The sequence below is a fragment of the Sipha flava genome, unplaced genomic scaffold (assembly GCF_003268045.1).
Source record: "Sipha flava isolate LNK unplaced genomic scaffold, YSA_version1 113_pilon_pilon, whole genome shotgun sequence".
NCBI classification, from domain to species: Eukaryota; Metazoa; Arthropoda; class Insecta; order Hemiptera; family Aphididae; genus Sipha; species Sipha flava.
In genome coordinates, this window is record NW_020271732.1 from 175,802 (window position 1) to 188,484 (window position 12,683).

Sequence of the window (12,683 nt, forward strand, 5' to 3'; positions counted from 1 at the left end):
TAAGCAAAAATTAATTTTGTGTTAGTTAATTATTTCATTTTTTAATACCGTAAACAAAAACTATTAATGTTATTTTTAGAATTGGTCATTGTATTATCATTCCTTGTGTGTATTCTTGGTTGACAATAAAAATAACGAAATAATGAAATTTAATCTAAAAGAGGAATACACAAACAATAAACAATTTACAATGAAAGCCGTTAACGACTAGACTTCTTTCCCATTATTTACATTATACTATAGATGTACATTGGATGCACGTGTACCGAACCAAAACTCGATGTTAGTAGTGGATAATATATTAAATTGTTAGGATTTTGAATCAATTTAGTGCCCGTTTTTTCAGCGGGGAAGAACTCGTAAATTGAGTGAGACGGTTTGCCGTTACCGAATAAGCCTTGAACTATATTACACATCACTTTATAGAATTAATAGAGTTTATAATGACAGCTTTTTCCAATCTAATTTGTTCTTTTGATTTATATGATTTTTTTGTAAACTACAATACCTTTGATAAACTGTATTCATCAGGAATTTCCTGTTAGGAAATGTTATTACGTAGTTGCTTTTGATGTGACATCATAAATCGATAGTTTTAAAAATAAAAATAAATTAGAAAAAATAACTTTAACCAACGGTAAGATTAAAAAATGACTGACCATCATTAGCTGTTTTTATTAACAAGACAACAAATCATATTGTGTCTTTTATTTTCAGTTAATTGTTGTATTATTATAATAATCATATTATTTTGTACATTATGTTTAATTGGAATTTTCTATTTGTTATTTATTTTACTGTTACAATAAAAAAAAGTATTTGATTCATGTTATTGTTGGTATTTTTACAATATTTAATTTTTCTATTACCTAAAAATTTGTGCCAAAATAATTTGTTACTTTATCCTTATTAATGAGATGTAACTCACTTTAACTCACTATTTTAAATAACTTACCGACTATTTTTCACTATTTTTAAATAGCCTGCATTATTTTAATAACTACACCTTTTTTTGCCAAAATATTCTAGACTTAAGATTTTTGTAGTCACTTTCACTACAATATTTTCTAATAACCAGGGATCGAAAGTTCTAGCAAATGCATATTTTTCTTGGTTCATCCTAGAACATCCAAAGTAAAATACAAATATGTTTCAAATTACTTGGATATCATACACAAAATTTAATTTTGCTATTTTTTTATATATATATTTTATTATTACATTGCTAATTTAGAGTTTATAATGCTATATATTTTTGGGTATACTTTCACATAATACAGGAAATAATCACATTTTGTTGATAATAACGGTAATTATTATAAGTTATATTTTTAAAAATATTTGAATTATTGGAAATAAATAAAATTTTCACAATGGTGTTATTATTAGGTTGTACAAAATTATTATTATTTGCAACTTTACACATATTAAATTATATTAAGTTGTAAATATTGTTTTATTACATACTCGAAAACATATCATGTTATTCAGCCCAATAGAATAGAATGATTTTGTCCGCGCAGAATTTTATAGCATGTAAAACTTAAATAATTTGCTGTAATAATTATGCCCAATAATTGTGCCTGTGTGCCCCAAATCACAAGTCGTCACTGCATCCAGTGCTGTTATATAAAAAAAAAAAAAAAGCAGTATCCTCTGTAACTGTACCATCATTAGGTGTATTGTTTTTGTGAAGAATATATTATTGTAATACTTATTATTATTATATATATATATATAAATATATTTATTTTGTACAGATTAAAATTAAAATAAAACATATTTTTATCAATAATGTTTAGTAATTGTTGTATCAAAACAATATTTATATAATTTATTTAATTATATTATTCTAGTACTTGATTATGTGTAATAATAATTTTCAGTAAGATTTTTGTAGTCTAACCAAAAAGGATATTATTATTATACATAAGTATTAAGTACAATTATTATTTTTTAGTCATGTACAACAATATCGATATTTATATCAAGTTGTCACAATTTCTATTTTCTATAATAAACATTTTTTAGGTATAGTCAAATTGCACTTATTTTAGTCGAATTGCACTTGGGCTTAAAAATGTAATGGTCTAACTGCACTCGGGTAAAAAGCAGGTAGTGGTCGAACTGCGCTTGGGTTCAAAAAAGTATTTCAATAAAATTATCATGTTTTTGAAGGGGTTAGATTTATTTTATTTAGTTACATTTATTACCATTTAGTAATCATTAGTATGGTTAAAAATTATTGTTTTATACATCACATTATTATATGTTAATTATATATATTTATATTATAATTGTTATATTACGAGTATACTATAAATATTATTATTATTAGGTATACATTTTTTTTTTTTAATCGCCAAATTTAATTATTGTCATTATTATAATTTTTTTTCGTCATTTTAATAATTTTTTGTAGTAGGTAATGACCAACTGTATTCAAAAATTCTACCCTGGTAATACGCTTCTGAGTATACCTATATGTTATTATTATATAATATTATTTGCGTTATCTAAATTATATGAACTAATATATAATGCTATTAAATAAGTACGCTGAAGGGTTCTTCAACAGAAAGATTCATAATATTTTTAAAGGATTTTCTATTTTAAATCTTTTTTGAACGATTGCAGTTGGACCATTACCTTTTTTCAATCCAAGTGCAATTCTACCATTTATTTGTAGGTAATAAGTGCAATACGACTATCCCGTTTTTTTTTAAAGCAACGATTTTAAAAAAAAATCTGTCACTAAATTTTGTAATTAGTATTGTATTATTTTTAGCTTTATGAATTATATCATTAAATGTAAATAAAAGATGAATTTAACTTTTTTATGACTATAAGCACTAAACATTTTCCGTGTTAATTAAATTTAGTAGTACCTTAATTCATTTGAATTTTTAGATACATTTTTTCTGACTTTTAGTTATTTATCATGCTTTGAAAACATTTCAATGAATGTCCACTAAATTTTAATAGAAATGTTCAATGATAATTTTTATGAAACATCATTATTAAAACCATTTTTTTGGACAATTAAATAAGTATTGCATCATAATATTTGTAAATATAAAACAATAAGGAATTTTGTTTTACGATTGATGTATTAATTTAAATACTGTAAGATTTTCTACCTTAGGAAGCTGCTTACTTTGCTTATTGGGAAACTCACCTCTGATTATATCAATATATCGATAGTTGGAAATATATCGTTAAACATATTATTTTTTACTGTAGCACATTATACGTTATTTTTTTGAAAAACTATTAAAAGCTATTAAAAGTTATGTGGCTTATTATTATACACTATTACAGCCATGTCTATGTCTTTTTAACCAGTTAAATCTCACTTTTCCTGGTAGGACAGCATACAACTTAAAAAATTTACTCGTATGAATCATTATGATATTTAACCTGCACAAGTGCGGGGTTTGTATGTGTGCAGTGCCGCAACTATCGGGTGTGCAAGGTGTGCATTGCATATCGGCCCCCAAACCGTTATAGGCCCCATACGATGTATTATTATGAATTTGGTTGTAGACATTTTAACTGAAGTAAATTGATAAATATAAAAAACATATTTATCATATTATTAAATATTTATAATCAAATAACATACCCAACTACTAACTCATTGCCAATAACCAAATGCAATACCATTAATTATAAATACTATTATATTACTAAAGTATTCATAATCCTGTGGTAATAACAATTCGTAGAACAGAAATAGCAGAAAATAATGCAGGTCATTTAAAATTAAAGATCCACTAGACTACCTTCCATAATATAAACACCGGGTGACATATTTTATTTATAGTAGGTAAATATTTTTTTGAAAATATATTTAGGACCCAAATTCAGATTTACATACCAGCTCCATAGTGTATAGTTGCGGCATTGTATGTGCGTATTGTGACTTAGGTCTATTTATTTGTATTGTATTCCAAATATGTTTGTGTTGGCTTAACACTGATTTGTTTATAAATGTTGTTTCAGTGTATGTATATTTTTTTTATATTTTATTAATATTGTATTATTATTTTATTACTAGATACCAGTAGTATAGGTAAAGAGGGTCATCCCCATTACCATAATTTTTGTTACTAAATAAATAGATTATAATAAAAATAATCTTTATTACGTCCTTGATAGATACTTTCATTACTTATATAATGATACTTTTGATTTTATAACTAATTAAGATAAAGCAACATTTTAAAATAAAAGAAAATATGATGAAATAGTTCAGAGATTTACCTTTTTTTTTTTGTATTGTAATATAACCATATATTATAAGGGTTTGGATTTTATAGTATTGAGTATTAAAATACGCACTATATGACCAAAAAAAAAAAAATTTGTAAACTAAAATTGAATTAAATTTATTACTTTTTACTGACTGTTTATTGTATCTTATGAATTAAAACATTTATAATCAAACTTAAAATTACCTTCTTTTGATAATTAATTTAAAAAAAAACGTGATAAAAACAAAAATGTGGTAATTTTTCTTATTATAAATGAATACTATATTTTATTTGATACAAACAATATTTTTTTTTTACTCAATATAAACAATATTTATGAAAAATACAGAATAAAGCATTATATTATTATTCGTATTAACAAAAAATAGCAATATAATTTCAAAAATCTATAAATACTTCAAATATGCTATACTTCAAAAATAGCAAAATTAAATTTACTTTATTCTAATTCATGAAATAAAAGACTATATATCCCAAATGGTATAACACATAATACTTTTACATCTCTAGTACTAGTCTCCCTGTATGCTAATATTAATCTGTATATATACCGAACCTTTGCTCTAAATTTATGTAAACAATGTTAAAGATGATGTATATTAATAAAATATGTTAGGGTGTATAAATTAAAGTATGTAAACAAAAAATAAATGTAAATAATAAGTACCACATATTATATTGTATTATATTATTATATTGGTATACAACAATATTATAATGTCTCATTGTGCCTCTTCAACATATTGGAAGTTTGTGCATGTACTGATAGGTCAAAGGACAGTTAGGAATTTACTATGCATAGACATTTCCTTAATTAAGTATTTTATGTTATAAATGCATTATCATTACAACCTATATAATATTATTTATGCATGGTGCATTAAAACGGCAATTGTATACCTTGAAAGCTAGGAGATAGGATAGCACTTACCTACTTGATTTATTGTTGGTCTATGAGATCCTGACAGTATATAAATTAAATAAGGTTGAAATTAAGTGAAATGAATTCAGGATTTGATTTACTGATACTGGACATTCTTCGGCTTACACAAAATATGTATTTTATTATGGCAATGGATTCATGGTTGCATTACACTAAAGTAAGAAGGCAATTAAATCTATGTACACATACAAATATATCTTTAATATATTCTTTATCTATGTATCCTAAGACATGGCGATTGACTGTATGGTAATATGGTCCTTCGACTAAAAGCAGTTTCTTTGGATGTTGTCAGAATAAAAATGAGAAAGATGTATTATTAGATCGACCCTTTATTATTTTAATTTTAATTTTATTTTCTATGTACATACTGAACAATTTGTCACTTATTATGTTAATAAATGTATCATTGTTGAAAACTGTATATTATAATGCTTCTGTTTGAAAGATGATTATACCAATTAGGATTTTAATACTGTGTATTAAATATTTGTAATAATACTTAATTTTTATAAAAGGAAATTTCTTTAATTAACTTTTATTTACCCATTTTTTTTTTTTTACAGTTCAGTGATATATTTGATGATGTTAAACAATCAACTGAGGTTTTAGCAAAATCCACTGGTCAAATTACTTCAAAGAATCTAGGTGTTTGTGCTAGAAAACGTAAACAGAAATCAATTGATAGGTCAAGTAGGTAATAAAAGAACCAAATCTGATCTATCATCTTCAAGTAAAACTATTGTAAGACATTCATCCCACATAATGAAAGAAAATAGGTACGAATAATAATATTGTTGTTTGTAATTTATTACTATAGATATGTTACTGGCAATATGGATAACTTAACTTAAATGCATAATTTCTAGGCATTATTAATAATACCAATTAGTTTTAGGCAATATGAATAAAATACATTATGAACAACATTATTTCAGATATTAACCAAGCACTCAGTAAAATATCTAGGAATTATATTAACTATTATTTACTATTTGTGCGAAGTAAGGACCCATTTAAATTTTTATAGACCCTTTTAAATGCAAACCATATTTATCAGATATGAATGTAATACCAGGTAAAATCACCCATTATTAACATTTTTGATTAGGAGTAAAATATGTACGCAGCAATTCTAAGGACTTAATATAGTAAAATAATAAAAATGTAACAGACAACTAACATAATTTTAATTCTTACACTGAGTTTTACTTCTATGAATAACTGCTTTAAATTATTAATAGGTGGATTCCATTGGGTGGCTTGAAATTTGGTTTTAACAAAATCGTATTTATTACACTAAATAAATCATAATTTATAATAAATTAAGAAGGGCAATAGAAAATAAACAATAATTTAATAACATTCATTAGTCTGTGAATTTTACTAATAATTACATAATATATATAAATAGTATAATAGCATATTAATTGTAATTCTACAATAAAATTTACAATAACAAAATTAGTGAATAATTTAGTACTTATCAGTATTTCAATATACCTAGTTATAATTACAAATTTACAATAAATGACTTATCAAGTCCGTAGATGTTATTACAACTTATTGTTAACACAATAGTTATCAATTTTCTTTGACTACATAACAATGATTTCATAATGGAGATAAAAGTTTAATAAGTAAATTTCTAAAGCCCTTCAATTAACATTAACACAAGAATCAACACTAACTCTTTAACATAATTCATTACAAGAAAAAACATATATTGTTATTTCTCTTGAAACAACAATAAAAAAATAAAAAAATTATAATTTTAGTTTTTGGGCTTTGATACATGGTTTTCCATATCGTCGAGCTGCTTCATCAAAGAATGCCTGCTCCATTTGCTTAACTAGTTCATTGAAAAACATATTAGCTACTGCCGAATGTAGTTGCGATTTAAATTCATAAGATACAAAAAAATTGATAATACAAGTTCCTGGATTATCTTTTAATCCAGGATCACAATTCCACTGAGTAAGTAAATATTTAAACAATTTTCCATCGCGGCACTCTGCTTTGATCATATAAGGATGCTCAAATGTTATATGTGATACATAACTCTCTATTATTGGTGGAAAACCAATTTCTAAATAAGTCTTTGCATGATTTTTCTCCTTTAATATGACTGTAGACTGCCGGCAAAATGGCAAAAATTTTTTATAATTTTCTGTATCTTGAATAACATCAAACATTTGTATTGGAGAATATCTAAACAATATAAAAACAATGAATTAGGTACATGAAATATTATTACTGTTGCAATTTTTTTACCCAATTAATTTTTTGTCTCTATACACCTTTTTATTACTTCTTCCACCATCAGGTACCAAAAAATTAATAAACATTCTTGTTTGAGTATAACATAAGCATTTGGGTGTTATAATTATTTTTGAAGAATCACTAATTGTACAGATAGTTTGTTTTCCATTTGTAAAACTAATATGTTTCCATTTTCTACAATATAGATAATAACAATTATAATTATAATTAACAATAAAATACTTAATAAAAATATTAAAATGTTTCTTTATATATTATGTTATTATTATACATAATATATTATTTAAGAGTCAACAATATAACATATTACAAGATACATAGAATATTTAATAAAATCTCATTAAAGATAAATTGGGTTTCTCATGTAAATATAATGACAATATATAGCTTATACATTAGATAATATACTTTAGATAATTAGATTTTAATATTTGTAATTATACAGTCAAATATATTTTGATGGACAAATTCCAATCTTAGAAATCTACTAAAAATAAATGTATATATTCCATAAAATGAAGAAACTGAATACTTTATTTTTTGAATAGCAGACACCTGTTAAAATGCATGATTTAAAATTCCCTTAAAGTTTGTTAATAGCCATTTCTCATGGTTAAAATAAATATTAAATGTACTTATACATATTGATAATTAATGTTAGATGATAAGTTAAGTAGTAAAAAGTAATTCATCATAACACCACCTATTTATTTTAAAATACAATAAATGCAATAAATTCAAGGTAAGATAGGTTATTAAAATAGTCTTATAAAATTCACACAAAAAAAAATACATATAATATAGCAAATTAGATGTTTACAAATAAATATAAATTAATTTTACAAGTAAAATTCATAAGAACAAGATTTTGAATAAGTATCAAACAAATTACAAATATAAGAAAAATAATTATAAATTTACAATAAAAAATCTCACTCGGTTGAATTCTCACTTTTTTTGTATTAATAAATTTAATCATACACCATTATTAATGATTTATTAAAATATTATCAATAATAATATATAAGAAGTTGTGAAACTCATTCATTTTTATAGCATCGTGACCTCTATTAATTTTAACTAAAATGAGTAGGCGAAAATAACTAAATTTAATTTATTTTGTCTGTACAAATATTAAGTAATGCCAAAGAACATTCATCCATCAAGGACAAACCCAACAATTGCAATATGCTATACTTAATTTCATTATAACCATTTAGATATGAACTAAATTGATCAATTTTTTAAAAGAAAATCGATTAGTAAAAATAATTTTTCAAGTAGGTAGTCAAAATTAAATGTTAATGGTAAATTTAATGTAGAAAAAAAAATTGTCACCTGTTTTTCAAACAAACATTTGTATCAGCTAATCGCTTGAAATTTATGAACGTAGATCTGGACATGGTTTTTAACTGACAAATTAATATCACAAACAGAGAACCTTTGGCATAATGTTACGTAATTTTAATCAAATATTAGGTAACTATTGAGAATAATAAATTGAAATCGTCATCTGTATACTTTATGTTCGGCACATGAAAGGCGCGGAATGAATACGATTTCCTAGGATGATAACAATGCTGCGATAACTTATCAACAGTACTAGATAACAACGCGGAATTATTTCAATCATACCCACGTGATATCTTCACAATGTCTTCGAACATTCTTATCACTAATGGAATCCATTCGACGTGTTTGTTGTGAGTTAATGATATCGAATACGTCAAACATTCAAATAGTAAGTTATTCCCCAAAAAAAAAAAAGAAGCATTTCAGTACGATCAAACGCTTCGTACTATAATACTTTGTGAACTTGAAAAAATAAAACGACAAAGTAATAAACAATGAAAAAAGTTATTTACTCTAATAAAACAATAATATCATACAATGATTACAATAAAAATTTAAAATTCAGTAAGTTATTAGGTCAGAACATTTTTTCTCGTGTTCATTGCATTATGATAAAAATACTGTTGTAACCTATGTTTAAAAAATTTTGTTGGTATTATTTTGTATGCGTGTTATTATTTGGCATGCGGAAGTTCTATGGAAAATAAATGTCAAATCTGGTAGTATAATATAATTGAATAATTTTAATTGTATGTCTGTATAAAATAATAGATACAGAAAGTTCAGTATAAATATGTATTTTTTCTATGTTCTAGACAAAATACTTTTATAGTAGGTATTAACTTTTTAATAAATCTGACAACAGCATTTTTTTATAGTAAGAATTATAGATAAATGATTAAAAACTTTTCATCCCTTGAGTTTCAATATTTTTGAATTAGGTACCAAGAATCTTTATCCAGTGTTGTGTGGAATACTCGTAACATTTAGGTTGCGACGAAACTAGGAAGTTGTTGTTTTGACTTTGAAGAGTGACTTAATAGGACTGGAAGTCTCCTTGGGATTCTCGTATAGTTGTAAACCATATTAAATGACTTCCATATAACGTAATTGTGTGTTGTATTAAAATAGTTGTCTTATTCATTTACTAAAATAATTATAAAAACCTATATAGAACGCGGCAAGCGATAACTAAAATGTACTCGATTGTAATCGAATCGGTATTTTTTCAATTACGTTCTAGTTGTCTCCGCAATTTTATACAAAAGCATACAAATTTTAAAAAATTCCACCTTTTTTCAATAAGAACACATTTTTAAACTAAAATATGAAATATATAAAACTTTAATTTTAATAATTTTTTTTTTTTTTTATCTAACATTTTTTGTTGAAATGTTGATTTGTAATCCTAATATATAGATACCTACCTAATTCATCTAATTTGTACAGTTTACCTATGAGATGACGGTTCTATAATTTTGCAAATATATGTGCATTTTTTCATGCATATAGTTAAATATGCATTCTGTGTAGTCATAGATATATTATTTTGTAGCTCATAAATTTATTAGTTTTTGAATTACAATAATTTAAAATTATTTCATAAGGCAAATAAATTTTTGTTGAATTGAAATGACGTACATTTATAAAAAAAAAACATCATTGTAATATAATTCATTACATTCCTATTTTAATATTTGAGGTAGGTATATTTTATCTATAATGTGAGTGTTGTTGACTAAAGGTGCATAAATATATATATATATATATATATATTATTCATATAATACATACGAGTAGGTACATATAAATGTTAATTTAATATATATACATAAATGCCAATTATACATTTATAATCTTTACACTATTTTTTTGTTATATATTTGAGAATTACTAATGATTATATTCTAATATTAGGTTTACAGAAATATGTTATATTAGGTATTACAATTTTTTTTTAACTTTGAGTGAAGATGATTTAAATTTTTATTACGATTTTTCATCACATAATATCAATATAAAACCTAATAGTACGAGTATTATGGATCAACTAATAATAGTACTTAAATCGTTTCATAATGTTCATGTATTCACGTATGATTCATTTATGGGGTGAGCTTATTAAAGAATTTGTCTTCGTCAGTTTATTTATTTACACGACCTAGTTTTCAGAGGTTAACGAAACTACCCTTATGATGGGTTAGTTTTTGTTCAGCAGACATTCGTGTGGGTACATCGCGTGATGGTTAGTGATGTTTATGTGATATAATAGTACCGTAATAGTACCGGCTTATGTTTCATTCATTGTACGAACTATATTGATAGTTATAATTATAAAAACTAATACTGGAAAATATGACATATAGTTCATCTAATATTCAATTATGTTTTTAATACTGTCAGTACAAAAATAAGCTAAAACTGTATTTTTGTAGTTATACTTGCAACGAAAGATGGCCACGATGAACTTCACCACACTGTGTATTGTGTTAGATTTATGGTTAAAATATTTGTGTTATGGCCTCAACATTTACAGCATCGACTCGGCTTCAAAGAGCAACGACACAGTCGGTAATAATTAAATTATTTAAGTTCTTTTTTTATTTAAAAAGTCACTCATAAATTTCCTAGAACACCAATGTTGAATATTATATTTTGAATTTATGCCATTCCTGATTAATTATGGATGAAAATAAAATATTTTATAAAATAAAATGTGTAATAACTATATTCTTTTTACATTTGTATATCTACATTCTTAAAAGTTAATATTAAGATATGTTGTTATTAATTGTACGTTTAAATAATAAAAATATTTTAATGCTTGTAATAAGTAAGAACTGAGTAATAAGATTAATTACCTATCCGAGAAAAAAAAAATTTTAAATGTAATAAACAATTATTTTTGAACTTAATAAAGAAAGAGACTTTTTAATATATTTTTAAGAAAATCAGATTACATTTTTTTTTTACCATCCAGATTTTTATACTTAAATACTAATCTATTTAAATATAATATAATAAGATGTTGAATTTATAATGTTAAAATAAGTTTATAAGATTAAAATATTCATTAATTTATTTGTATTATTTTAATGAACTTAGTGATAATTATAAATCCAAAATTTATCTCAAGTGCAAACAATGAAATCTGGAACACCGTTAATGGACATGTTGATAAATTAAAAGAAGATATTTTTAAACAAGCCGGAGTTTCTGTTGAAATTTATAAAAAAACCGACATAAAACTATCTAGAAGTAAGATTAATTAATTATTTATTTAATTGTTATTAAATTCGTAAGAAAACGATTAAAACATCATTTACTTCTTGAATTTAAATAATCTTAGTAAATGTAGATTTATTTCGATTGTTGTGGGTAATAAAAATATAAATTTAAAAGGTAATAAAAATGCATACTAGTTTCTATGGTCTGCGTATTTGCATAGAATATAATAGTTTGATATGATAAAAAATTATACTATCTATCTTACTACTTATATGTTTTCATTGTTTAAACTGAAAAAAGTTGAGATTATTTTCACAGTTAAAAAAGAAAGAAGTGTATTAATTATTTTCACAAATAGTTGCAAAAATAATAGCAATATCTTTAATTAAATATTTGTTAGGCATCTTCATATGAACTAAAATATTTTTATTTTATACTTGCTTTTACTATTTTAATATGTTATGTAACTACTTAAAAATTTAAGTATGTTAATAACCATATATATATGTATACTATAAATTATTTTTTAAAAAATCGGAAAAAAAATTTATATCGTGGGTTATAAATTGGTTTAAATAGTACGATAAATGCTTTTAATT

The 12,683-nt window shown here is 23.8% G+C and overlaps 2 protein-coding genes across 2 annotated transcripts in view; one reads left to right on the plus strand and one right to left on the minus strand.

Moving 5' to 3' along the window:
* Positions 1 to 12,683, plus strand: part of LOC112690064 (ionotropic receptor 93a) — a 48,490-nt gene that overhangs the window by 20,762 nt on the left and 15,045 nt on the right. The window contains exons 2-4 of the mRNA XM_025563978.1: positions 5,787 to 5,917; positions 11,292 to 11,427; positions 11,962 to 12,114. Coding sequence (XP_025419763.1) covers positions 11,310 to 11,427; positions 11,962 to 12,114 — 271 coding nt within the window. The 5' untranslated portion in view covers positions 5,787 to 5,917; positions 11,292 to 11,309. The remainder of the gene's footprint in view (positions 1 to 5,786; positions 5,918 to 11,291; positions 11,428 to 11,961; positions 12,115 to 12,683) is intronic.
* On the minus strand, positions 6,684 to 9,083 carry LOC112690086 (coenzyme Q-binding protein COQ10 homolog A, mitochondrial). The gene is made up of 3 exons (XM_025564008.1): positions 8,842 to 9,083; positions 7,495 to 7,677; positions 6,684 to 7,431 (listed from the first exon to the last, which is right to left on the minus strand). Exons 1-3 carry the CDS (start codon positions 8,904 to 8,906, stop codon positions 6,987 to 6,989), a joined length of 693 nt encoding a protein of 230 aa, XP_025419793.1. The 5' UTR covers positions 8,907 to 9,083; the 3' UTR covers positions 6,684 to 6,986.

Bases quoted from the DNA above. Each gene is read 5' to 3' on its own strand.
- LOC112690086 (XM_025564008.1), bottom strand. From the start codon at position 8,906: ATGTCCAGATCTACGTTCATAAATTTCAAGCGATTAGCTGATACAAAT. The intron at 7,678-8,841 runs GTGACAATTTTT...TCTATATTGTAG, and splicing joins AATGTTTGTTTGAAAAACAG to AAAATGGAAACATATTAGTT. The intron at 7,432-7,494 runs GTAAAAAAATTG...TATATTGTTTAG, and splicing joins AGAGACAAAAAATTAATTGG to ATATTCTCCAATACAAATGT.